This window comes from Molothrus ater, chromosome 7 (assembly GCF_012460135.2).
Source record: "Molothrus ater isolate BHLD 08-10-18 breed brown headed cowbird chromosome 7, BPBGC_Mater_1.1, whole genome shotgun sequence".
Lineage (NCBI taxonomy): Eukaryota > Metazoa > Chordata > Aves > Passeriformes > Icteridae > Molothrus > Molothrus ater.
This window is the reverse complement of record NC_050484.2, coordinates 1,815,422-1,843,101: the sequence shown is the minus strand read 5'-3', so window position 1 is coordinate 1,843,101 and position 27,680 is coordinate 1,815,422. Positions and strand designations below refer to the sequence as shown.

Here is a 27,680-nt window from a genome sequence, read left to right as displayed (position 1 = left end):
GTGACTTGCTGTCTTAAAATGTTTTCCCCCGAAGCTGGTTTGGATGGAATGACATGATTTATTTTTTAATGGCCCTAAACACCACAGCAGGGAGTTTTTGTTGGGTTTTTGTTTAGTTTTGTTTTTTCTTTTTTCTTTTTTTTTCTTCCCATAGTTGATGAGGAGAAAAGGTCGTTTGGGATAATTTTGCCCCATGTTTCCAGATGCTGTTCTAGTGGAAGGTGTTGGGTTTTAAGGTCCATTCCAAGCCAAATCATCAGCCCAGACAAGTGATGCTCACACCCTCTGCACCCCATCACCCCACTCCCTGGGAAGGGGTTTTTAGCCAAATTTCTGAGTGTCAAAACACTGTGGGGCACAAGGAAGAGTCTCAGCCTCTGCTGGGGGCTGTGGAGTCAAGAACATAAATCCCAAACCCTCGGTAGCTGCATGACATCTTTATTTTTACTGGCAAGAGAAGCAGTATACACAGCGACATTGCAGTCTCTTAGCTCGTTAAAAATATCTCAATAAATAAAACAAATAAGCAACATATACACTGGAACAGAAAATGAAAACAAAAAAAAAATTAAAAAAAATCAAAAAAGGGGGAAGGGGATGAGCGGTAGCAAATCATGGAGCAATAAGGGAGAGGTGGCAGAGTGTGGAGGGCAGTCTGTAATCCAGGCTGTACTTGAAACAATTCATGCAGGGAGCTGGGGGCATAGTGGTGGGCTTTTTTCCTTCTTTTCCTCTTTTTGCTGAGAGCCTTGGTCCAGTTTTGCCATGACTGTACAAGAAATCAGGTTTGGAATTAAAAAAAAAAAAAATATAAAAAAAGAAGAATACAGTTAAGGGGAAGTAAAACTTGAACCCAAAGATGCCTCATAAATGCGTTCCTGAATTAAGATTGTTTCCAGAAAAAAAAAAAACAAAAACAAAAACCAAAAAATTAGTGATAAGAACACCAAACGCACGGACAGACAGACAGACACAGAACCCCAACAACAATGAACAACCAGGAATGTTGCTTCTCCTTCTCTCTTTGGTCAGTCGTTCTGGGGAGAGATGCTGCAAAGGCTCAGCCCCTTCTTCTTGGTGCTGTTTTGCTACTCAGTCTGAAATGCTCTGCGAGAGTTCAGAGCGAGGGAGGTCAAGAGGGGTCTTTTGGACCAGTTTTCTTGAGGTTTTTAAGGTTTCAGAAGCTACAAACTTGGATATATCCCAATTCCACTTCAGTCGCAGACACTGGACAGTCTGGAGAAAAGGAAAAAAAAGAAAAGAGACGAAAAATAATTACACTAAATGCAGGACATCTTTCTGAGCTAGGTTGTGTGGGAAGGGCTTTTTCCCTACAAATCCAGGCTGTGGTTCATCACCAGGTGTTGAATCCTGCCCCTGGTTCCAGCAGCGTGGAGTTAATCCAGGCACTGGGCAAGATCCAGGAGCAAGTGGAAGCACAATTCCTTTAGGCTTTTGGATAGACAGCCTAAATTCAGAGTCTGGTAATGTCACAGCCTGGTTTGCACTGGGGTTTAAAATGGTAAATCCATAGGCAGGAGCAATGTATCCATCAAAACATCAGAATCCCAGAATGGTTTGGGTTGGGAAGGGCATTAAAGCTCATCTCATTCCTCCCCCCTGCCATGGGCAGGGACAACTTCCACTATCCCAGATTGCTCCAAGCTGGCATGGAACCCTTCCAGGAGCAGGGTAAATTCTGTGGGACAAACTCCATGACCCAGCAGTGCCCCTGGGATCCCCTGTCCTGCTCAGGGCAGGGATGGCTTTGCAGGCAAGGTGCTGTTCCTGCCTTCAGCAAAGCCACCTCAGCTCAGATATCAAAAAGCAGATATAATTATTTCCTCCCACTGAGGAAAGCTTCCATTTAGCTGATTTCCTTTCCTTTCCCTCTCCAAGTTATTAATTATCTAATTACAACCACATTCTGCAGACCAGCTTGGGGACTTGTCAGGCTGCCCAGGAGCACTTAGGAGAGCTCCACCTCTCCCGGTGGTTTGGGGATGCCCACCTCTGACAGATGACAGGCTGACCCTTTCCCCATCCAGGGAGGGCTCCAGGAAAGCAAAATAAAACCCAGGCAGGAGGAAGATACCATGGAGCAATTTGCTGATTTTATTTTTTGAATTTATTATTTTTTCCAGCCAGCAGAAGGAAGGGGTGGAGGATGGTCACACGAGGTTTTGCTGTGCCCTGCTCTTCTCTGAATATGGCTGACACAAAACCGAGGTAAAACCAGATAAAAAGCTGGTCTAGTTCCAGGGATTTTTTTAAATCCCACCCAAGAGCAGAGAGCTCAGCACAAAGCTGCTCCCAGGGCAGAACTGACGTCTTTAACCCTGGCTGAGACCCCTTGCTCTGCCTGCTGCTGCCCTGAGGCCTCTCCTTCCCACTGGTCCTTTCTGGTTTCCAGCTCCAGCTGGAGAACTGGGAATTCCACAGCACTTCAGTGCTGTGGGGCTGATTTTCCTCCCTGTTATGGTCAGGGCATGGTGATGGCCTGCCCTGTGGATTATAGATTTTCCAGAGCTCTGGGATGGCTCTGCCACATTCCACCTCATGCTGGTTCCGTGGAACTGGATTGGCTTTTTTGAGAAGCCTTTCAACCCAAACCGTGCTGTGATTCTGTGAAATGGTGCTCTGAAATCACACCCTGAAATCAGACTCTGAAATCACACTCTGAAATCAGACTCTGAAATCACTCTGAAATCACACTCTGATCTGAATCACACTCTGAAATTAGGCTCTGCAATCAGACTCTGAATCTGGCTTGGGATCCTCATGTCAGCAACCTGGCTCTGTTTGGCTACTGCAGGGGGAAGGAAGGGCTGAGGAAGAGGGAAAATGCCCCCAAAACCTCTGTGAGCCATCCAAGCTGGCCTTGTACACTCCCAGGGATGGGAACTGCCTTCTCCTGGGATTTCTCGGGGATTTCCAAGCATTTCTCTTACCCTAACACAGAGCCCAGCTGTGATGCCCTGCCTCAGCACAGCTTCCTCTGTCTGAGGCCTTTGCATTTCCCAGCCCACCAGGAGCATTCCCCAGCCCAGCATGGATGTCACAGGAGCAGGGAGCTGCTGGCCTGATGGAAGGTGGCAGCAGGAGCATGGCCCTGGCTGCAGGAAATTTCCCAACAGGTCCCCCAGGCCTTTGCTTATGTAGGATTGGGGTGGGTTTGGTTACAAAAGGATTGAAATAATTTCCGTGACATGGCCTGAGAGTGCAAATGAAATGTGAAATGCAGGAAAACTGCTGGAGTTTGTTTGGGTTTTTTGGTTTTGGTAAGTTTCGCTGGTTTGTTTTGGTTTTGGTTGGGTTTTTTTGGGTTTGTTTTTTTTTTTTTTTAAGGTAGCTTTTCCAATTTCTTTTAAAGTTGAGGGTGTAGAAAAAAGGCTCTGCCCCCAGGGCCTTTTTGTTTTCTTGTCCTACATCCCAGGCATGTTTTAGGGTGAATGGGGAAGGAGAAATCTCAGAGGTAAGGCCTGAACAAGATGGGACAGAGCAAACACGTCAAGGTAAGGAAAATATGGCATTCATAGAATCCCAGAATGGTTTGGGTTGGGAGGGATTGTAAAGTCCATCCTGTTCCATCCCTGCCATGGTTGAGGACACCTTCCACTATCCCATGTTGCTCCAAACCCTATTCTTAAACACTTCCAGGGATCCAGGGGCAGCCACAGCTCCTCTGGGCACCCTGTGCCAGGGCCTCACCACACTCAGAGTGAGGAATTTTCTTTCTCACTGAATCTCTCCTCTTTCTAGTGTAAAAATTATTCTGGAATAGCCCCACCAGTATCTTCAAGCAATGCTGGGTTACAGCACAAAAGGTGATGCTCCTGCTTTAGGAAATCACTCAAATCCCATTCCTGAGCTCAGGAGCCATCATTCCTAGCTGTTTTGGGAATAAGTCCCCTAAAAAGCCCTGTGGGAAAGATCAGTCAAAAGATCCACGGTCAGGTTTGGATACTTGGCCTCCCAGCATCCCATGGGGTGTGAGCCCCTCAAAAACCTCCCAAAACTTCTGCTGCTTGAGCTCAAAATTTTCCATGCCCAATGGTGGTTCCTTTCTTGCCATTGTTTTTGTCTTGTGGGCAAATAAAATACGGCCCAGCTGTTTCAGGGTATGGGGAGAGTGGGAAACAGCCAAAATTGCTGATGGCATCCCCATGACTGGGAGGATCACTGCTAAAGGGATGTTCCCAAATTATTTCATGGAGTTCTCAGCTGTCCCTGGAGCCAGAATCAATGGCAGCCACTCCAGAGGGTGGTTTGGGCTGGAAGGGACCTTAAAGCTCATCCCATTCCATGGGCAGGGACATCTTCCATCAGACCGGGTTGCTCAGAGCCTCGTCCAATCTGGCCTTGTTTAAGTTTAGAATGCTCAAATTCCTTTAAATTTAAGCTTGTTTAATTTAAATATAAGCGTGTTTCAATTTAAGCCTGTCCTTGTTTAAATGTAAAACCATTTCATGATTTGGATGGTGCCAAAAAAAAAAAAAAAGGCACCTTAAAACAACAGAATTCCCTTGATTTTTTGGGATGTTTCCCACCACAAAAGCCTAAACCCAGAAGAATTCCCTTGATTTTTGGGGTGTTACCAGCAAAGGATAAACCCAGCAGAAATCCCTTGATTTCCACGAGCCAGGAAAGGAGGGAGCCCTGGAAAAGGCAGCAGGACCAGGCTGCAAGGCTTCAGAGGGGAGGAAGCAGCAGAGAAAGGAATTCAGATAATTGTGTCCGTGCGAGGGGGCGGAGAGAGGGCCAAAATCAGATCGAATGCTGCGGGTAGGGACAGACTGAAACCAGATCCCCTGGCTCGGGCTGTGCTGCCTCTGCTGCTCTACCCTTATCAACCATCCGCTCTTGAAGTCTCCCAGATGAAGGGAAAGCCACAATTATGTGCATCTTACAGCTGGGAAACCATTTCAAAACACATCCCTGGCAGAGGCTCATTCCTGAGCCCCGGGGAGAAGCCTCTCTCTGACTCAGCCCAGCCTTTGCAGAGCTTGGGGGATTTATCTGCCCATGGCTGGCTGGAGGTGAAACATCCTCCCTGTATCCTGCAGCTCCCCAGTTTGTTATCAGGAGCAGTTTGATGGGTGTGTGGCATGAGGAAATGGAGATTGGAGCCTTGTCTCCTCCCCCTGGGGCTGTTTCTCCCTCTCCAGACTCTTGTGCATCAGTTTGCTGACAGCTCCCTGGCCAGTGAGAACGGAGGATCCTAAAGAGGCGATGCCACAAGAAGAAGCCAAGGGGAGAGCCCTGGTCCTTCCTGCCTTCCTGGGTCTGCTCCCAGCCATTGGAGCAGGATGGAGCATGGCCACAAGGTTAGGGAGTGGACAGAGAGCTCCAGTTGTGAGTGCTCCTCTCACATATTGCCAGAAATTGCTCCGTAATTTTGGTTTAAAGATTTTTTCCCCCCTCACACAGCTGCAGAAAGGGTTATTGGTGTCCACAGAATCCCAGAATGGTTTGGGTTGGAAGGGACCTTAAAGCCCATCTCATTTCACCCCCTGCCAAGGGTAGTGACAGTTTCCACTATCCCAGGTTGCTCCAAGCCCTGTCCAATCTGGCCTTGAATGGAAAGAACCCCTCGACGAGAAGAGAGGGATGCTCACCAAGGAGAGGAATTCAATGGTTTCTACCTGTGGGCTCAACAACTTCCCAAGGAAAAACTTTGGGGCCCAAAACACCTAGAAGGAGCCAATTCTTCAACATTTCAGGTCATAGCCCAGCTAAAATCAAACTTGTGGGCCTGTGCTCACCACAGGGAGGAGAAGGGAATGCTGACAAGTGAAGCATTTTGCTGCTGGGATGCTCAGATGTTCTCTGTTAGGTTCTGCCTCCCTGCAGCAATATTTGGGCAGCCAGGAATGTTGGTCCCAAGGTGCTGCGTCCCCCCCTCACCAGAAAGTTAAAACAAATATAAAAACAGCTTTAAACCAGCATTAAAAAAAGCTTGAAACAGCAAAGGCACATTTCCCCCAGCCCTGCACTCCTCCACAGGCCGAGCAGGTCTGGCGGCAGCTGGAGGAGGAGGAGGAGGAGGAGGAGGCAGGTTTGTGGGCGCCCCCTTTTGAAAACCTTGGCAGCACATCACTGGAATGGCAGCTGGGGATTGCCGAGGGGCGGAAGCCGCTAATGAGCAGTGGAGCAGGGAAAAGCAGCAGAGCTGCCCCGTGTTGGGGAGGCTGGGAGAGCCAGGAGCTGCCTGGCTGCCTGGTGGGTGGTTTGGGGGAACAAGCACCGAGGGACACCAGTGGCATCTCCTGAGGCAGGGATGGGGGCAAAGAGGGGCCAGGAGTGGCCCCCGCTGGCCCTCCTGGGTAGCAGAGCTCATCATTGCTTTCTTTGGCTCAAATCCACTGCCCCACACCAAAAACAGGAGAGAGGTGTGGAACAAAGAGGCAGGGAATGAGGTGTTCTCCTGGTGCAGCTCCAGGGAAATACCCAGGCTGGGGAGGAGAGCTTGCACAGACACTGATGTGTCCCTAAAAAGCGGCTCTGAGGCTCACACCAAGGGAGAGAGCAGCCACATCCCACCTTCCTCTGCCTCCTGGGTCCCACATCCTGCAGGCCTTCTTGGATCCAGGCGGGCTCCAGCTGCCAGACACTGCCTGAAATGCACACCCAAAACGGGGCCAAAGCAGTGGGAATGGCTGCTGGAAATCAGGGAAGGAGGGTGGAGTTGTCACAGGTGGCTCATCTGCTTCCGCTGAGATGCTCACAGTGACAGATCCCACCCTTCACAGACACAGCTGGCAGCCCGAGGGAGAATTTCATTTAATTTAATTTAGGACAAAGCTGGCAGTCACTGGGACATGGTCTCTGGTCCCTCTATGCCTCTGCAGGGATAAATACAACTGAGATATGAACTGGGCTGTGAGAACACCCCCCTTGCCTCAACCATGTTTTAGGAGAGCAGATATTATTGGCCAAAGGGAAACCTTTCCTCCACCCCCTCAGCGCTCCTGCCAAAATAATACAAATTCTAGGAAAGACACCTTCTCTAAAAATAAACATATATATCTGTGCCTTTCTTCTTTTTCCAAGGGAACTCTGTTGGTCTGGCCTGCTCAGCCAGCAGCTCCTCTGCTCTCACAGTTTTCCTGTGTGCAGCTGCAGTTCCCAAACCCCAGCAGCAGCAGCATCCCTGTGGGATGCTCCGGGATTTTCCTACCCCATGGATGAGACTTTTCCTATGTTTCCCCATTTTCCCTGTCCTTGCACGGATTAAATATTTTGGGAGAAAGTCTGGCTGTACCTGTGGCTGAGCATAAGGAGGAGCACAAAGTGCAGCACAAAGGCTCTGTAGTAACCTCTGCTCCTAGGAGTAAATCAGGGGAAGGATGACAGCCATCCATTATGACTGACTCAGCTGCGTGGATTAATGCCAGTGGAATTAATAACAACACAACCCCCCTGTTTTGAAAGCATCTAGGGTTTAAACTCCTTCTTTCAAATAAAATAATGGAAAAACAAACACCAAAAAAAAAAATTGGGGCCACCCACTAAAAAGCAGAGACATAAATTCCACAGAATTCTGGGGGCTTCTGGGAACAATCCCCGGGACAGGTACGACTGCCCCGGGAACTCGGGGTGCTTTTTCATGTCCCTGACACAAAGCAGCTGAGACACCTGCGGGCCAGATGTGCACAGCTGTACGTGTGCTGCTGCCCATCAGCCCTCGGCTCCCACCCCGCTCCAGATGCTGGCCCTCACAAACACAGCTTGGAGGGCCGGGCTGGAGGGGGGAGCTGGGAGCTCAGGCGTTTCTCCCTTCTCAGGAGCCTCCTCCGCACGCAAAGCCCTCAGCAAGAGTCCCCCTGGCCTGCACCGAGCAAGTCTGGGCCAGAGACCCCCAGGGGAAATTTGGGGAGAGACACTGGCATCCCACAGCTGTGAAGTTTTAATGCCCCTGCATTAAAAATTGCCCCTAGTGGGGATTTTTAATACCCTCTGCATTTAAGACCCAAAACCTCATCAATACCTGCTGTGGAATTGGTGTGTACTGGTGTTTATCCACAGTTTTGCCACCTCTCCATGGGCACACATGTAAAGGATTTTACCTTTTCCTGCAAAAAGTATGGCACTTGTGCCTACAACTCTGGGAAGCAAAATCTTGCTTGTCCTGAGTTAGCCTTGGAGATGATTGCTGAAAAAAGATCCTTTTTCTTGGCATTTGGAGTAGGAATGAAGCTGTGTTTGCTTCTCAAAACTGCCAAAGAAATGCTGGGGCAGCTTCCCTGAAGCATGGATGGATTTAATCCTGTTTTTACTCTTATGGATCCTTACAGAGCACCACAAGAAGCTCTCAGTGGGAAGAAGCCAGGAAAATTCCCCATGTCCTTGCCCGCTGTCCTCAATGCCCAGGTTTTGGACTCCCATCCCAGGTGACATTCCCAGATGTCTGCAGGAGAAAGGATGCTACTCTGGCATCTTCCCCCCACTAGAAGGTACACCCTGAAGGTCCCTGAATTCCTCAATCCCAATTCCCTGGCCCCATCCTCAGTGTTTCCCACATGGCAGGTGCTGGCTGTTCCTTGTTCCTCAGTAACCCCCCCCCCCCCCCAGGGCTCTGAGCAGTGGAGGTGATTCAGCCCCAGGACTTTGGGAAGGGATTGTGCCTGGCCAGGTCTCCATCTGGGATTAATCAGCATGTCTTCCTTGAAGTCAAGGGGCCAAATTCTCACTTGGAATAAACCGGCTTAACCCTGCTGCAGTCAATAAAGGCCCTCTGATCTTTTTTTTTACAGCAAGAATTGCTCAACTCTTTAAAATACCTGGGGTTAGAGGGTGCTGCCCTCGTGAAGGGGGAGTTATATTTTATATGACAAACAATCCTGCTGGGGGAAGGAGTCCTCGGCATGGAGTGAGCCACTCTGGATTTTGTGGGGCTGTGGTAAATCATTGGGATTGGGGTTTTGGCACCCTGGGAATGGTGACAGTTACTTGGATTTTGAATAGGTGTGATAGGCCCGGCTTGCTCTGCCTGCCTTATCTCCTCTTGCCCCGGGGCTCTTTCTCTCCCTTTTCCTTGGCCTGGCAGCTACATCAGCACAGCACAAGCCTGGCAAAAGCCACACTCAGTCCCACATCTCTCCTCAACCCCACGTTTCTTCCAGCCTTTAGTGCAAGTACCACACAGTACGGTTGTTTTTCCTAAACTTTACAGCTGCTGCCTTCCATGCAGATGGCTTTACCCATGCTTAGAATCACAGAATATCCCATTCAAAGCAGGTTTAAAACCCTTAAACCTTGGCTTCTTACACCAAGCCCTCTGGATTTCAGCCCCAGCCCTTTAAGGTACTCAGCCCGTTCCCTGCCCTGGTGTTTATAATCACCTCTACCCCTCTCTTTCCTCTTCCTCCTCCTCTCCTTGCCAGCCTCTTCCCAGGGTCTTCCTGGGGGTGTCCAACTCCTTGGGGTCCCTTGTGCAGGGCCAGGAGTTGGACTTGATGCAGGCAACAGCAGAGTGGCTGTGAATCTCCCCTGGGGCTGGTCAGGGTGGGGATATTTTATCTTTATTTCTGTGGGTTTGGATGCTGCCATCCTCCTCCTGTGGTCAGTGCATCCCCCCACTCCCTTCCGGGCTTTGAGCATCCATGAATCATTTTTCCAAGACTCTCAGGAGCAGCATCACTGCCTTGAGCCCAGCATGGGGCTAGCCAGCTGCTTTATGGGCTTCCCTGAAACTGCTCCATGGGTCGTGTTGGGCAGGCAAACCACAGGGAGCGGGACAGGGAGCCAGACCTTACTCACACCCTCTTCAGTTTCCAGCCTGGATAGTGCCGGGAGCTTCCCAACCCTCTGCTCTGCTCCAAAAGCCTCTCCTCCCATCAATGCACGCCCTGAGGGGTTTAAATCCCGAAGCACTGACTGCCTAATGATTTCTAGAATCTTGTTTTATTCTGCTTGCTGTCTGTGCCACTGCTCCCTGTTCCTTTCCTATCAATAAATTATCCCCTTCAGAGCTCCTGTGTCACCTTTTCATCACATTTCTGGATTTTAGAGCAAAACAAAGTTATCACTCCCTTGCTGCTGCTTTGCGAATGGGAGCAAACAAACACCAAGTTCAAATTTTCAGAGGAAGAAGTGTGCCGAGGTGGAACCTCTCTGCTCGAGGAGCAGGCAGATTGGCTGGTCAGTGTTCAGCAGAGGATGCAATCAAATGTTCAATATTTCAGTGTGTGCTGCTCGAGTGTGGAAACCCAGAGCACCACAGGGAATATTTCTCTGTCTGCTCTGGGGTGCCCTGACCCCTAGGGGAGCACTGACTTCTGACCCTCATTCATGGAGAAAGTTTCCTAGAGTTCAAGATAGACTGGAATCCACAAAAGTGTGAAATAGATTGTAGAGAGTAGTGCAGGTGTATCACTTGGTGAGAAATTTAGGGTTTGGGATTTCTAGTATGTTGTGGATGGCAGCAAGATGGAGGGCACAGGGTGTCGTCCTGAGTTTCTTCTTCATGTTTCTTCTTCCTTCTTCTTCATGGGTTTGGGTGGCTTTTTGTAATTGGGCAGAAAAGTTCCCATTGCAGCTCTTTGGGATTGCAGTTATTGGGTTAAAATGGGAAATAGTCCAGGTGTCAGTTCTTAATTGGATAGTTTAGTCTTAAAAGACCTTGTAACAAGAGATTGTTGGCCATTTTGTGCCTTCTAATGAAAAGGTGCAGAACTCACAGCAGTGAGACTGTTTCACTGATAAAAAATAAGAAACACTTGAGTCCAAACATGAACTACCTCCTCAAGTGCCTTCAACCAAGACCCAGAGAAGCCCACAACTGGTACCTCCACACTCGAGGAGCAGGCAGATCAGCTGGTCAGTGTTTAGCAGAGAATGCAATCACATGTTCAATATTTCAATGTGTGCTGCTCAAGGAGCAAGGGGAGGATGCAATCACATGTTCAATATTTCAGTGTGAGCTGCTCCAGGAGCAAACAGATCGGCTGGTCTGTGTTTAGCAGAGGATGCAATCACATGTTCAATATTTCAGTGTGAGCTGCTCACCCCGCTGGCCGGCTGGGGTTTAGCACATGCTCTGCTGACTCAGAGCGGCGCAGCCAGCGACTCCCAGGAACATGATTTGTGTGCAGCACGCACTCAGCAGCCTAGGAAAAAAAGCCCTGGAAAATCGGTTTCCACGGTCTTTTCCAGCCTGTCATGCTGCAAAAGGGCAGATGTGTGTTCTGCTGTCTGCAGTTGTCAGGTTTTGGGGTTTGGGTGATTAAAGGAATGGGTTAAGTGGACGAGTGAGAGCGGCTGACTCAGCTCGGCAGCAGCTGGCTGGCCTTGTTTAGGTTTGCCAGCTGCAAAAGCTGGGCTTGTTTGAGCCTCGCTGAGTGACCCCGGCGAGGTTCCCGCTGGGATAATAACCTGTGGCACTGATGCAATCCCTGCTCTGGGGGGAGCAGGAGGAGCAGCATCTGCTCCCAACAAAGGCTCCGTGCTGGAGCTTGGCCGTGCTGCTCCTCTCTGGGCTCTACTGTGGGCAGAGCTGAGCCCAGCTGAGCTGAGCTGGTGCTGCTGGGAGCCAGGGGCTTGCTCAGAAGTTGCTGATGGGCTCCTCTGCTCGAGTTTGCAGCTCAGGGAATCTCAAAATAGTTTGGGTTGGGAGAAACCTTTACAGGTTGTCTGATCCAACACCTTCCTCTAGACTGGGTTTTTTCAAGCCCCATCCAAGCTGGCCTTGGATGTGAAGGGAACCTCTGGTTGATGCTGAACAGCTTTTCTGCTCTGTACAACTGAGTTTTACGCACGGTTTATATTTGCAGTACAAGATGTTTAAGTTTGGAATTCTCCAGGTTAAACCAGTGTGTGATATTTGTGAAGGGAGGGAGGCTGGGTGTTACATTTTGTGACTGAAATGAGGGTTTAGAGGCTTATTAGGAAATCAGATTGAATGCAGGGAGAGAATAGGGAAGCTTGGATCTGTCTCTGTCTAGAGAAATGTGTTCGTGCTTCTGCACACAACACACAGATCATCTGTGATCCCAGACTCAATTAAATACCTGGGTGTGGAGGATGTCTGGGGTGACTCAATTAAGAACTTCTCACTCCTCTGTGTGCTTTTTACCCCTTAAAATGCTTTGGTTTTCTTGTGAAATTTCTAGTTGCCTTTGTTACACAGGCACAGATGGGCCTCACCATACCATAAAATCACAGAATGATTTGGGCTGGAAGGGACCTGAAACCTCATCTTGTTCTACCCCCTGCCATGGGCAGGGACACTCTGCTATCCCAGGCTCCAAGCCCCATCCAACCTGGCCCTGGACACTTCCAGGGCTGGGGAAGATCTGTATCTGTATATACACTGCACTTTTCACCTCCAATACAGCACTTCCCCAGCAGTAAATATCACTGTGAATCTATGCACAGACATTCAGGTAGCAGTGATTGCAATCAACACCAATAAATGAGATGATTTTGCCTGAAATGGCAGAAGAAATGCAAGTGCTGGGCCAGGCTCCCCTCCTGGAAGTGCACGGATGCACCCGACAGGAACCCTAACCTGACATCCCACACGGTTTGGCTGAAAAAAGTGATCTCTGCCCCCTCCATACTTATTTATATTTCCAGTTGACTGCATAATCTGGCCCTCTAGAAAGTCCCTTCAGGAGGTCACACAGCTGAAATAATAGCTAATGAATTTGTAAGAAAATTATTTCAGACTTATTAAATGCTTTCTTCCTTCCCTTCCAAGTGTTTGCATGCTGTTCCCAAGCTCTGTGGGGTTGGAATAAGGAGGCTGGCAGGACTGTGCCAGCTCCAAACACTTCAGGAGAGCTGCTGGCATTGCTTTTCCTTCCAGAGATATCCTCATTCTGCTCCCATCTCCTCACTTGGTTGTTCCACCTCTGCTTTTAGGATGGCCTTAAGACCAGGGGATGAGGCTCTTGGACTTCTCCAAATGATTTCCATCTCTGCTCCATTAATCGTGGATTGGTTTGGGTTGGAAGGGACCTGAAAGATCCTTGAGGGTGAAAAGACGTCAGTTTATTCCTCCAGTGCCTTGTTACACAAGCCAGGCCCTGGCTGCAGGGATTGGTGATTTGTGTCTGCCCTGAGGGGACCTGATCCCCATTTCCATGGATGCCAAGATCCTCCTGTGTGCACGGACTGGGGACAAAGGGCTTAATTTTTGAGGACTCACTGCCCTGCTCTCTGGTGAGATCCAGCCAAGTCATCTTGTTGGCTGAGCAAGGGAATGCCCATGGGATTTTCTTTGCCAGGAAAAGGAGCTGAGATCAGACATGGAGAAAGCCTGGGACATGTGGGGACAGCTCTGAACCAACTTGTGCCTTCACTTGGACTTGAGCTGTGTATTCCAAACTTGACAGTGCTGCTTCATCCTTATGCTGCTTTTGTGTGTCAGAGATTTTAGTTTTTCCTAGAGATCCAAAGAGCAACTAAATGATAAAGGCTGCTGGATAGGAGTTTAGGCTGGAATTTTCAGAAGGATCAAGAAAACTCGGTGTCTTTCAAAAAATTGCCCAGCTCTGGAGGGGCCTTAAATCTCTTTGGCTTCAGTCTGCTCATCATCAACCCCAAAAGATTATTAACTTAATTAATCAGTTAATGTAGTATTTTTAATAGGGTAAATTTCCAGCTTTTGGGTTTTAGGTGGAAAAGCTTGAGCACATAATCTTTGAGTTCTAAACTAGCAAAAGAGAGCTTAAAATAAACTTTCTGGACTTCTGCCTCAGTTCATGTCTGATTAGGGCTGGAAATTGCTTTGGAATAAGGAGAGACTGGAGGAAAATTACTCCAAGAGGTATTTGGGCCTGAATTATCCAGCAGCACTACTCAAGCAGTTTTCCCTGCCCTGAGTTTTACATCTGTGTGCTGACCAGAGCAGTGACTTTTCTTTTTATTTAAAGCATCCCCATCCCTACAAAAACCTCTGGTGGTTTGTGAACCACAGCTCTGCTGATTTAAATCACGCCTAAATCTTTAAGGCCAACCTGATTTATGCTGGAACTGCTGGCTCATCAGCTTTCCCTTTAATCACTGGGGTTGTTGGGACTATCCAGCCCCCCTCAGTCACTTTGCAGGATCCTGCTCGAACCGGAGGCCTCAGGATGGCTCCAGCCCAAGTGACCTCCTCGGGATCCTGGTGCAGAATTCTCCTGGTGGTACCCTGAGATCAGCAGATGCTGGCCTTTCTCTCAACTCCCACTCAGTGCCTCAAATCCCAGGGAAAGCTGTCCTTCCGCTGCTACACCCTCTGCTTTGAAGACAAAAGATGATTCAACAAGATATTTGAAGTTGGGGGGGTGGTGTGTGTGTGGGGAGGGGGGGGTTGGATGGTTCAGCTGCCTTCCAAAACTCACAGGGCTTTCCAAAACTAGAATTAGGACATTTCCAAAGCTGAAATCAGGACATTTCCATGCACAGCTTGCCCTCTCCAGAGCTGCCCTGGCACTGATGCATGGCAAGACCCGTAGCAAAGCTAATTCTCCTGTTTGCAATTCTTCTCCCAGTCCTTCCCCAGTTATGTGGCTGAGATGCCCTCTGCCTCCCAAAAGCCCCAGAAAAGCAGCCTGTGGATAAATGATTTGGGGCTGTGATGGGTGTGAGGAGCCAGTGCAACTCCAAGGAGAGTCTGGTTGCACCAAGTGGGTGCCTGTGGAGCCAGAGCCCCGCTATTGGTTTGGGCTGTATTTTATTTTATTCATGGCACAGCCTCTCTCTGCTTGTTTGGGAAGTTTTCTCCTGCCTTTGCTGCCTGGAGCAGATCCCAGAGAGCAGCACAGCCTGCTCTCTTCATTATCTGCCCCACTACTACCTCTTTTTTATTTTTCCCCTCCCTCCTTAGGTCACTTGTTTTGGGTCACTTTATCCTCAGAACTGAACCCACGGCAAGGTTTTCCAGCTTTGTTGCTTCTGTGACTCAGGAGGGATGTTTTGCTCTCATTTATTAGTTTTTCTGGACAGAATACAAGAGGTTAAACACTTCAGAGAAGCTTATTCTGTATTTACAGCCGAGGTAGGTTTCTAAATCAACAGTAGGTCGTGTATTGGAGTGACTCACAGAGCTGCTTAACCTTTTTCCTTCCGTTTTTGTCCCCCTCCAAATCTGAGGCACAGCAACATCTGCAATTCAGATCTCTGAGATGGGAAGCTGTGAAAGGAATATAAAGGGCTGAATGTAAATCCAGCCTGGTGGCACGTGAATCCCTTCCCTCTGCTGGCAACGTCCTGCCTGCTGGGGAGGAGCAAGGCGGGCACTGCAAGAGTTAATATTTGCTTCTTGCAGGGGAAACTGAGGCACCATCCAGAAGGGCATCAGCTGGAAAGAGCCTCAGCATCCCGTGGCACTTCTGCTGCCTGCCAAAAGCAGTGGGAAACAGGAGGTGACCAGAGCAGATGGGAGCAAGCTGGGGGCTCCCTCCTCACCCATCGCCTCTGCAATTTGCTGTGCTTCCATGTGTATGTGTGTGGTTTTATTTTTTTGGGGTATATTTAATGAATATTTTGAATAAAACAAACATTATTGAGAGAGGAATAGAACTAGAAAGAAGTTTCAAAAAATAACCTTACAAATAAGACTAGATACTTTAGAGAAATAGTTAGCTTCTGATTGTAATAGCATAAATTATCACATCTATACTGTCTCACCCTTCTTATCAGACTAAAAATAAAATAAAAGTTTTTAAAATGCTTCTCAATTACCCCATTTCTAAGTCAGAAAAGGGTAAAATCTGACACTTCAAACCCCCTCTTTTCAGTGTGGAGTTACAGACCCCCCCTTGTTCCTTAGCAGCAAAGCAGGCCTGAGACATTTTCACTCACAAATCCCAACCAAACCCCTGTACTTCCTCTCCCCAACAGCATTTAGTGTCTCTCTTCTAAGTGATCCTTGAAATCGTTCAGGTTTTGGGGTTTGTCCCTCTCCTCTCCCTGCCCCAGGATCTTCAGGATGGTCCCGCCAGCTCTCTGTGCAGTTTTTGAGGTCTCAGCCTATGCTGAGGTGCTGCAGGAGCCCCATGGGCACTGCATCTCTCTGAGTTCCAGCTGATTCTCATGCACCCCAATCTCTGGATTTTTAAGGAATCCAGTCCCTCAGGGAAGCGCAGATGCTTTCTGTGGCTATCAGCAGCTCTGGAGGATGCTTGTCCTGAAGGATTAGGGCTGACCTGGGAGGTTCCTTGTGTTTAGGCCACGAATTGCCTTGCCAGCTCTGTGTGGTTTTTCCCTGCTGGAAAGGACTGCGCTGCCTGACCTTCTTGGAGTCATCTTTAAAAATTGGGGTTGTTTATTGAAGTGGCTGTTGATAAAGGAATGGGGTAGACCTGTGCTTTTTGTGTTTGGAGCTAATTTAAAATCTGTTAAGAGGAGGACTGGGCAGGGTTAATCACATACTCAGGAAAACACAGCAGAGAATTGAGATTTTTTTTTTTTATAAAATTAGTTTTTCTTTTAGAAAGGCAGCTGTGACTGCAAGGTGGAAGCACACTCTGACCCTAAATTAAATAACCTGGGAGTCTGCTCTCCTGATGATCACTGACGTGGGATGTGCCCAGTGCAAAATTTGGTTTCTCCTTTTCTCGGGCAGTGAGACAGCTCCTGGCTGCTCCCAGCTATCCCTGATGGACACACAGGAGATGTTCCCTTGGCACACAACCCCAAGCCCACCTGATTCTTTATTTAATGCAGTTTACCCTGCCCTCTAGTGCCAGCAGGTGCTGAGTCAGCAGCTCCTGTGGTTTTCCACCTTTTCCTTCTCCCATTCCCTGGGAATCTGCAGCTGCTGGGGAGAGAGAGGAAGGAATGTGGCCAGAAATGTCTGTGCACAAATGTGTGGGGAGTGGGCACCTCAGAGCAGCTTTGGAGCGAGCACGGGCGCCTTGGAAGGAGATTTTGGAGATGTTTGCAAGGAAAAATGAGCTTTGTGAGGGGAATGGGAATACACGTGGCAGGCTGTGCGAGGGGAGGCTTCAGAGGTTGTTGAGCTTGAAGTGGAATCTTCAAGCCTGGGAAGTACTTGGAGATGAAGGGGATGGGGTAACACCTGGAGAGAGATCTCTTGCTTTTCTCTCGAAGGAAAGGGGGGATAATTTTCTGTTTAAGAAGCCATCTGAGAGCCTTTTGTCCCCCTCTCTGCCGGGAAGGGAGGCTCCCCGTACGGCCGGGGCTCTGCAGACACTCAGTGGTCCCCAAATCCCCTCCCAGCCCATCACACCTCCCTCCCTATCTCTGCTGTGACCCTCCTGCTGTTTTGAAGAGCCCAGCAGAACAAAGTTTTACAATTTGGGGTGCAGTGCCACCCTTGGTGCTGCCTGCCGGGCTGGCTGTCCCTCGCTCCCTCGCTCCCTCACGCCGGCCGGGCCGGGCCCGCCGCAGCCTTTGCACAATTTCCTGGGTTATTTCAAGCTGTCGGGAAGGTCCGGCCGAGCTCGGGAGGGGCAGGCAGGGCTTCGGTACGCCAGCAAAAATGGAAAAACAGCCTCGGATAAGTCTCCTCCTCCCCTGTCCCCTCATCTTGGAGCCCAAATTGGGGAAAGGCGGAGGGGGGGGAAACACCAGAGCAGCACCCCGAGCCTGTGGGGTGACCCCCCGGTTCTGCTGTGCTGACGCTGGCGGAACTCTTAGGGGTGGGTTTGTTTCTTTAAGGTGTCTCCCAGAGGGAGGATCAGCCAAATGCGATGTGGCAGCTCTGGTAACTCCTCTTGGCTTTCAGCACGGCCCTAGCTGATCACACAACTTGCTAGTGAAGAAGGTACAGCTGTCCAGGCCTTGGCAGGCATCCCCACCCTCCGCTCGCTGCCAAATCCTCGCTCGCTTTTTTATAAAAATTCTTAAGTTTCCTAAGAGAATGGAAATGGAGCAGCCTCATCTGCCTCCAAGCCCCATCCAATGCCTCCTGGACCTGCTGGAGCAAAGCCTGGTGTCCCTGCATCCCTCCGTGCTGCTGGGATGTTGGCGGCCAGGGAGAGGGAGAGCCCAAATTCCAGGGCTCCTCTCCTGCTTCGAGGGGCTGGAGAGGGGACCAGGGTTAAGGGTTGGGGTCCCAGCAATGCCAGCACAGGGCTGGAGCTGTCACTGGGGGTGGTTTGGCATTCCTGGCTCGGGCATTCCCCTGGGAGAAGCTGGAAGTGGGGTTAAAAGCAATTTCGCCACCGGGCCACAACTCTGCTGAGTTCTGCCCTGGTTGTGCCTCATTGTCCCTGTTTGCGCCTCAGTGGAGCAGCTCCAAACACCCAGGTCCCAAATTGTCCCAGCAGCTTTCCCCCTGAAAAGTTTTAGGCATTGATTTCTGGCCCAGGCTCCCTGTGACAGCTCCAGGAAACCTTCATCTCCTCCTCTCCCTCTTTCAGAAATGGCCCAAACTCCCCTGGTTTTTGGAGTGTTTTAGCCCCGTGTGCAATTTTAAGGATGTGCCTGTGCTGCAGAGAAGCTGCAAGGCAGCCTGAGCAGTGCAGTGGATGAGTAATTCAAGGCAGGGGGGGAGCCTATGGATTTCCTCTCCAGAAAGAGCTTTTGGATCTTCAAACAACATAAATGTGGCTGTAGCTGTGTGAGAAACTATGCAGTAGCATTTCAGCAAAAGATTAAGGAAAAACAGCATTTGGGGGACAAAAATACGTTTCACAGCTGGTGAAATGTTGGCATTAGGAAATAGCTCTGAATGTGCTCTAAACAGGAGGTTTATTTTTCTGGAGGAGCAGGGGTGAGTGTCCTTGGGACTTGTACACGTACCTCGGGCATTGCAGTGGGCATGAAAACCTCACTAATTGCAACAGAAAATGAGCCAGTGATGCATATGTGAGAACAATAAACCAGTATGAAAAAGGGGGAATAGATTTCAGACAGTTGTGTTTCAGGCCAGGAGATTTTCTCTCTGATTTTGACATGATTATCCTGAAACACCATATGATTCCACAAATTGATCCTGACATTATTAGCCCGAAAAATCTTACTATTCCACGAATATGCACAGCTAAGGAACAGCTACAATTTTCAAAGCCGTGTCTGTTTCCCTCAGCAACTTTAAAATATTTACCTTTTTCCACTCGTTGAGAGTGAAAGTATTGCCTGGTTTACAAAATAATAGCGCTTAGGAGGAAAGCTTCCAGATTAACTCGGTCCTATTGAAAATCTGCGTGTTTTGAGCTCCCAATTCCCTACCCTCAGCCTTCTGGGCACATGGCATTGCCCTGGGGGGGCGTCTGGAAATGTGGTTTTGGTGTGACAGGGTCTTTTTGAGGTGCTTTCCACTACCAACTTCCCTGGAGTGAAGAGGAAAAGCAGCGGTGAGCTATTCCTTTGCGCGCATTACAACGAGAAGTATTGATCATCAGATTGTTTGATTGTAAACTTTCCAAGGGAATCACTGGAAAGGGATCTCTGATCTCCCCCATTCATGAGGTGCAAGCTGATTTAAACAGTTCAAAAGCCTGAACCTCTTCTCAGTCCCAAAACCCAAGTGCAAGCTCATCACACCACGATGGAGGAGAGAACGCAGCCGCTGTGCTGTACTCCAGCTCCCTTCCAACAGCAAACATTTCAGCCCCATCTGGTATAAAATAGATTATTTAGTGCTGGCAATCCCAGGCATCTCTTAAACAGCCCTTTTTGGGGTCAGGGATGAAAAAGCCCTTGTAAAATGTCGGGTTGTTCTGTGCACAAACCCCCACAGAGCTGGAAGGGAACTTTGGAGATCGCGGGGCCGCGCCCAGAGCGTCGCGCTCGCAATTACTGCAGCAAAAAGGGCTTGGTGCTATCAGAAATTTCCTGGGCTTATCAGGCAAAACAATTAAGCAAAATAAATTAAAATATGCAGAACAGCCATCTTATCCAATGTGCAAAAGTACAAGTTAATATGCTGTGTGCGGAACGCTTTTTAAAAAAACTGCTGTTATCTCATCCGGCCTGTTTTTATTATGTGGTTTTATGCCCTGGTTTCTCACTGGGAAATTTCCAAGGGGGTGATTCTGTGGTACTCTCAGAGGCACTGCCATGGGTGAAAATGGTCTGCTTCCATGCAGAGGCTCAATTCCTGCCACCCATCTTACGCTCTGGAGCCCGCTGATGGGCGAGCTCACCTGTGTGTTTGGGGGAAGAAAGACTCAAACTCACAAGAACTGGCATAAAAGTGCCTGTGGGATGAATTTTGGGGCGTTGTGAGGTGGAGGTGGTGCTGGGCATCCCGGTGGGATAGACATGAGAAAGACAGGGAGGCAAGTGCTCAGCTGGGACAAATAGAAAACCTATTTTCCCCATTCAAACCCTTTTGATTAAGGAGTCATTAATAAATTTCGTTGCATCTCTGTCCTGGCCATATTCAGTGTGGGATTTTTGTGCTGCTGGGCAAGCGTGGTCCTGACAGCATCCATGGGTGATGGTACTGGAGTTTGTGGTGGGCCCAGGTGGGTTTTGTGGTGGTAGATTAAACTATAAACTCCTTTCTTCCCTTAACAAGGTGGTTTATCTCCAGTTACCAATGCCAGGTTGTTTGCTGGGAAGCATCTCCCTGTTCATCTTCTTCCTGAGTCCACAATTTTCTTTGTTTTATTCCTCGCATTTCTGAGTTTCTCCTCCCAGACAGGAATTCTGCCTAAGGAGCCGAATTTCTCACACAGAGAAATCACACCGTGATGTGCATAAAATTTACTATAAGGGCCAGCCTGAAATGTGAATTTTTGTGTCTCTGGCAGGTTAATTTTGTTGAGGAGCGTGGTTTTGGGGACACTGGGTGGATGTCTTGGGGATCCCCTCACCCCAGCCACCCAAAATGCTGTTTTTTCTAGGAAAGCTTCTCCCTGGCTCCATCCCGCCCTACTGAATTTTCCAAGCTGGATTAACTAATTATTTTTAATAGGAGGCTCAGCACAGCCGTGATTCCCCCATTTCAGCAGAGCAATTGGGTTTATTTACATTTAAGCACAAACATATGATTTTTAAAGGAGGCCTGAGCAGCTAAAACTGAGGGCATAATCAGATAAATGACTGCACGAGGATTTTTGGTGGCTAAACTCACCCAAAACCCAATTCATGCATTTTAAAGCATGTGTTTGGCAGGTCTGATAACTCTTAAGGAAATGCTTCTTGGGGGTGGCAGCTAACAAGGCAAAACTATCTTATTAGGAATTCAATTAAAGCTAGGCCAGGCTTACTGGACCTCTTCCAGTAAATATATATCTCAAGCTGAACCCATAGACATCTGTCTCTTCTCTCGCCCCCACCTCCTCCTTTTTCTCTTTTCCAGGCTGTGGTTGAAAGGTGGACAGGAGATGGGAGGAAGAGCAGGGACTGTCGCTCACCGCAGAGTGCAGGGAACAAGGATTATTTTCTGGTTTGGTGTCTGACCACTTTTGTGATCTGGGGGAGAGTGGATCTACCTCAATCCTACCCCTTGCCAAAGCACGAGTGTAAAAAAAAAATCATTTTAAAATCCCAAATCACGTAATTATAACAAAGAGAGGTTGGATCCAGGTGGATCCCAGCCCCTGGGCAGTGCCAGACACCCCCTGGACACTGGTTTGGGAATGAAGAATCCATGCTGCCTTTCCTGTGCTCGTTTTGGAGTATTAGATCAACAAACTTTTTCCATCCAAAAGGCTCAGGTCACGGGGAGAGCCACCCGGAGAAGTCAGGGAACAAATCTGGACAATTCAGGGATCTAATGGCCACTTAGAGCCCTCTGTTAGCAGCAGGGCTTAGGTTGTTGCCGCTTATTTCACGTTTTTATGGGAGTGGTAACCAAACCTCGCTGTCCCGTTTGCACCCTCCTCCTGCAAGGAACCTGTCTCCAAATTCCTGACGCTGCTTCCCTTGATGTAACAGAGAAAGACTGATTTTTTTTTTTCTCCCCCATTCCCGAGGGAAAACCCTCCTTACTGCTAAACACTGATAACCTTGGGCTCTGGGTGGCAGATCACAAATAAAATTCAAAGAGGGATCCTCTGTTTTAGCCCTGCTCCAAGCCAGGAAGAGAAGCGCATCCCGAAGAGCTCGCAGAGCACTAATTCCCATGTCTTCGCTGCACGACTGGCAGGGGAAGGACAAGGACATCGGGGCTGGGGGGACCGGCTGGGGCTGGCGTGGAAGTGGTTAAAGGGATGGGTCTGAGGGCAAGGGCTGCCTTGCCTTGATTTATGGGCTGGCTGAGTTAATTTGCTCTTTCTGTGTGATTAGTTGTCGTTGCTGAGTGGTCATCGTCCACAACTACAAATCTAATTAATGCCGGGATGCCAAGTGTTGTTTTGGTGTTGTTTGTTTTTTCGGTTTTTGTTTGTTTGGTTTTGGTTTTTTTTTTTTTTTTTTTTTAATCCCTGGCAAATATTTCTACTGTTTTAATTCTTGAGAGCTGATCACTAATTAGCGCGAGTCTGCTAATATCCAGCTGGATGGTTTCTTGGTTTTCGTCACTTCCAAAATTTGCCTGAAGAAGGGAATCAGGAGCTCCAAGCAGCCACCGAGGTGTCTGGTGGGATCAGCAGCTTCCAAGGAGCAATTTGCTTTTTCTTCCCCCTTCCCAATTTTCTGCAAAACCTGGGAAGAGGGGTGAAAAACCTCCCCGAAATATCTGCTTTCCCCATCCAGCTGTGATTCCCTGACGGCATTTCCAGCTCGCTCTGTGTTTCGAGGCTCTGGTGCCGTCCCTTTCCACGTTCGTGGCCTCATCAAACCCTTCCTGTAGCTCTCCAGCAAGACATAAATTCTGGAGGGTTTGGGCTCGGAGATTTCAAAGCCGTGCTGAAGCACATGGAAATGATTCTGAGGGCTACGGCTATAAAAATAATTATATTGCCGGGGGAAAGAGTGACATGAAATGTCCCCAAAAGAGATCTCAGCGGTGGTTACAGGATCTGTCCCAGCTCTGTAAGAGCCCGCTGTGATCTCCAGGGCTCATTTATCACAGCTACCTATAACTGCAGGAATTATGCCCCCAAAAAAGCACCGTAGGAAGGAATGTGAGGGGTGGCTGCTCAGGAGAAGCCTTTCAATCCCTCCCTTCGTTTTAATGAGGATGCTTTCAAAATTAGGGCTGCTCTGCAGAGCTGAGCGGTGTGAGGATGACTAATTTGGAGACAAATTAGGTCCTACTTAGCCCAAATGTCTGCCTCGATTGTTCCCTTAATGACCCTTCAACGCACATCCCTCCCGATAGGAGTTTCACCGCAGCTCTGCCTCCAGCAGATTAAGTAATAACATGTTTTTACCACTTTTCTAAGCGTTCCTTCGGACCCGATCCAGCATTTTTCCCTCCGCCATGCGTGTCTCCAGCTCTTTCTGATGGGTAATTCATTTATTTGCGTCTAGCCCCTGGCAGATTTGTCTCTTCGCATGTCTCCTTCTCCGGAGCATTTCCCTTGCACCCGCTTTTTCAAAGATCCCTGAGCCTGAGCGGTTTTTGGCTGACTGCAGCGTGTTTGGTGTCTGCTGGGTAACAGATTTATCCTTTCCCAAGGAAAGACACGAACGTAAACAGAGGATCCAAAATGCATTTTGCTGGGCTTTTTAAATGCACTGAGATGAAACCCCCACCCCTCCCTGCCGCTACAAGGCTATTAATGTAAATACCAAACTTTACAATCCTTCCTGTCAAGGAAACTTATTTACATTTTTTGAAGGATGCGTATTAAAAAATGGGGCTTTTGGGACAAAAAAGGGCTTCGTTCCAGTGTCACTACACCCCCAGTTAACTGTGCAGACACTATAGAATTAGATTTTGTTCCCAGGGCCAGCAGAGATAACATCTGTTTGCTCCTTTAAGGAGAAAAATGAAATAGGATGCTGGTGTTTTATACTGGAAACAGCCCTACAAATCTGAAGGGGCGATGGGATGAGGGCTCTGGGTTGAACACATGCATTAAACGTGGCTTCTCCAGCATGGAAAAGGTGGGAAAAGCTGTTCCCAGCGCCAGTGCCAGCCCAGGGAGGCAAAGGGCTCGTCCCCAGTGCGTGGGAAGGAGCAGCAGACTGGTCTTACTGGTGCGGGGCTGAGGGCTGTTCTGCTGTGCTGCTGGTCCTGCCATCCCAGCTGGACCGGTTTTATCCCTACCAAAAGGAGTATCAGGAAATATACTTTTTTCCCTGGTTTGTTCTTTTCAGTTTAGAGCCTGTGGAACATTTCGAAAGCAAAAGGGAAAGGTGGCTGCGAGGGGAAGGGCACAGGTGCCGGCGGTGAGGATGGGGAGATTGTGGGGGGAAGGAAGGCTCGGCTGAAACATCCCTCTGCAGTCCTAGAGGTGCAAAATCTGCGCCTGTTTCTCCTGCAGCTCCCAGAGTCAGTTGTCTGGAATTCCATGGAGCAGAACAGGAAAAGCTCTCGTGGCCAGGGGAGTGAGCAGCAGTGACCTGCTGACGTTCGCAGGGGCCAGGTGGCATTTTCCCAGTTCCCAAGGCTCTGATTTTCTAATCAAACAGCTCCTCTGATTTTTGTTTTGCTTGCAGCCAGAGGGGAATGAGCCTTCGCCCAAGGAGAAAACCTTTCCTTGCTTCTCTCTTCCCAAAACCTCAGGAGAAGGGAGGATGGCAGCCCAGCCTGAGCGGCGCTCACCCCATGTTTGCAGTTCCTACTCCCTAGGAAAGGCAGGCGCTGATCCCAAACCCACACAGCAATTTCTTATGGATTTTTTGTCCATTGGGGCAGCACAGGCTGCTCCCCTCCAGCCCATAAAAAGTCCCACCACCCAACTAAACTTGCCTGTTTTCAAGGGTTTCTTGAGGACCTCGTTGTAGCTTTATTTTTTATTTTCTGGCAGCCGTAATTTCTGTCGCCATAAACGATAGAATTTGACACCGCACCGCACCAGGCCATTTGTCAACAACCTTTTCAACAGTCCAACCACACGCGTGTTCCTGCACAGCACAGGCACAGGGAAAGGGGCAAAGTTTGGGATCTTCCTCTGCAAGAGCCACCACGGAGCCTGGGTTACGGCGAAGGAGCCGAATTCCAATTTATTCCAAATCAAACCAAAACGTACCAGGGTTTGGTTCTGCATTGTGATTTTTCCATTATATCCACACATTTTTTTGGAGATAGGAACAATCTGAGCACCTACCTATAAAATCTGTCTCATCAGAGCAATGTTAGTAATAATTTAATCAATGTAGGGTGTAAAACACGGTTTAAAAAAGGCAAGTTTTGTCCCATGTGCAATGTTAGTAATAATTTAATCAATGTAGGGTGTAAAGCACAGTTTAAAAAAGGCAAGTTTTGTCCCATGTGCTAAGAGGGTTGTGTATTAGATAACAGATTTCCAACCATCCTGGCTAATGGCAACACATCATTTGGGAAACAACAGAATCAATGCATTGTTCCAGCCCAGCACTTTCCTATTCAGCCAATCTAAACTGCTGAAGAAATATGTGTTCGGGACATTTTACATCTGGTTTTGACAAGAAGCCTGGGTTTTTTTGTGGGGATTTTTTTAAAATCTGTTTGCTGCAGTTTTTTAGCCAGATTAGCATGGGAAAAGGCTCTCTGTTGTATAAACGGAGGGTTTTGCTTTTGAAAAACCCACTCAGATTTGGATTTTTGCAGTTGAAATCGGGGCATGACATGCAAAATATAAGAACGCCAGAGATGGCCATAAACCCCACAACACCCGTGTTACCTATTCAAATAAAACCAAACAACAGGCAGCTCTTGCAGTGGGCAGAATAACCAATTTTGAGACTTTTTTTCATATTTTGGGGAATCACTAGAAGACCTTAATTCCAGCACAAAATGCAAATTCCAAGCCATTTCAGAATGCAAGCGAAATATTTACATCTAAAATGGTTTTAAGTCCATTTAACACCACTAGTAAGTCCTGGTTTCATATTTTTTTACTTTTTTGAAGTGAGGCACTGCAGTTGCATCAAGTTTTTGCCTGGTTCTGTATATTATTTATTCAAAGGGGCCGTTCATTGCTGACCGAACAAAGATGGATTTGCCTCTTTAAACAAGCCCGGCCAATGGGCTGGGATAAACTTTCCTCCTCAACTCTGCACATGATGAAATTATTTCATTTTTACATCATAAGGGTGGCGGGGAAAAATGTCCCTTCAGAGTGTTTGCTTGGTGAAATGGGTGTGTGGGCTCTGTTTTATGTAGGGAGCCCCAGACAGCGCCCAGCCAGACCCAAACTCCGGCTGACACTACGCAGAGCTGCTCTGCTTAATTAGCTGGAGATGAGGGTGTTATTAAAAGGCTTTTTTTCCCCTGTCCTTTCTGACTGTTTATTCCTCCCTCCCAGAATATTACAAAGGCAGCTGAAGAGGAAGTAGTTTTCTGCTAATGGAAAGTGACGAGGAAGGGTTTGGTGAGGAGAGTAAATAAGAAACTGCGCCTAACGCCAGCCGCTGCTTTACCGTCACTTTGGGGAAGGGAAACTGGACAAACCCAAAAATTTAGCAGACTTTCTCCTATGTCTGTTTGCTTTTTGCTGTGTGAGGGGGAAGGGGCACAGCCTGGGACTGCAGCCGACATCTGCTGCTTGTTTCTTTTAAGAGAAACGCAACCTGGGGCGAACCCGTCGCCGAGCCCCATGTGGGTCCTGCCGACCCCCGGCCCCCCAGCTGGGAGGGGATGTGACCACCACGGGGCTCAGCACTGGGGTTTTTGGGGTGCAGGCACCCACAGAGCGGGGCAGCAGCTGTTTTGGATCCCCTTGTCAGCCCGTTGTGGCCATCACCTTTTCCTCTCCGAGCCCTTCTCCGAAGCAGCGCTTTCTGGCAAATGTCACACGGTGACGGTTTCCCCTCTGTCCCTCATCACCCAGCTCTCAACACCATCCCCCTCTTACTCCCCATTCCCACAGAGCAAAAGCATGCTGACTATTATTTCCCGCCCCAGTGCCCCAAAATTTTGGAGATATCTCATTTTTGCCTTCCTGGAAGCTGTTTCTCCTGCATTTATTTGAATTTCCTCCGGCACAGAGGGGTAGCGGGAGGAACTGGACGTGCCTACGTTGCCCTCCAGGTCGGCGACCCCAAACCCATCAGCATCCCCAGCATTCCACAAAGGGCAAAGGGAGGGAAACAGACCCAGAGCATCGATTCAGGAGAAGAGAAACGGGTACCTACCCCTTGGGCTGGCCCGGCCCGGGCGGTGGCTAGTGGGAGGCCGACATGGACCACGCTCCCTCCATCCTCCACACGGAGAAGGCATAACTGAGCCTCTCGTGAGCCACGTAACTGCAGCTCGTCATCTTACTGTCCATCTCGTCGCTCTGTAGCACCTGGTAGAGGAAGTCTATGTACCGAGCTGCCAGCTTGAGCGTTTGGATTTTACTCAGTTTGTCAGAGGGCAGCGTGGGGATGATTTTCCTCAGGGCGGCAAAAGCTTCGTTGAGCGACTGAGTCCTCTGCCGCTCTCTGACGTTGGCCAGGATCCTCTGGCTCTGCAGTTCTTCGTAAGATTGGGAGCTGGGACTGGACTTTTTCCCCCTCTTCCCTGGGTTGGGGCTGCCATCTTCGCTGGACTTCTTACTGTATCTTCTCTTCCTGCCAAATCTCTTTGGCTGCCTTTCCAGCTCCTCTTCACTGGTCCCCAAGCTATCCACAGGGGAAACAGGAGAACTGGAGCTTTCTTCCATGCTTTCTGAAAGAAGGGGAGGGGAAGAGCCTTTCCCCCCCTCCTTATGTTATGTGAGTGTGTGTGTGTCTTAAATGTGCTTTAAATTCCTGAGACAGATCCTTTGGAAAAACAGGAGGACTCTTTTTCTCTTTTTTTTTTCCTTTTT

The 27,680-nt window shown here is 48.8% G+C and overlaps 1 protein-coding gene and 1 pseudogene across 1 annotated transcript; one reads left to right on the top strand and one right to left on the bottom strand.

Annotated features, from left to right (window-relative positions):
- The window catches only part of LOC118689110 (uncharacterized), a 29,383-nt pseudogene extending 22,509 nt beyond the window's left edge, over positions 1–6,874 (top strand).
- On the bottom strand, positions 423–27,680 carry TWIST2 (twist family bHLH transcription factor 2). The gene is made up of 2 exons (XM_036386865.2): positions 27,022–27,680; positions 423–1,236 (listed from the first exon to the last, which is right to left on the bottom strand). The coding sequence occupies exon 1, from the start codon at positions 27,531–27,533 to the stop codon at positions 27,051–27,053; it is 483 nt and encodes a 160-aa protein (XP_036242758.1). The 5' UTR covers positions 27,534–27,680; the 3' UTR covers positions 423–1,236; positions 27,022–27,050.

Bases quoted from the DNA above. Each gene is read 5' to 3' on its own strand.
- TWIST2 (XM_036386865.2), bottom strand. From the start codon at position 27,533: ATGGAAGAAAGCTCCAGTTCTCCTGTTTCCCCTGTGGATAGCTTGGGG.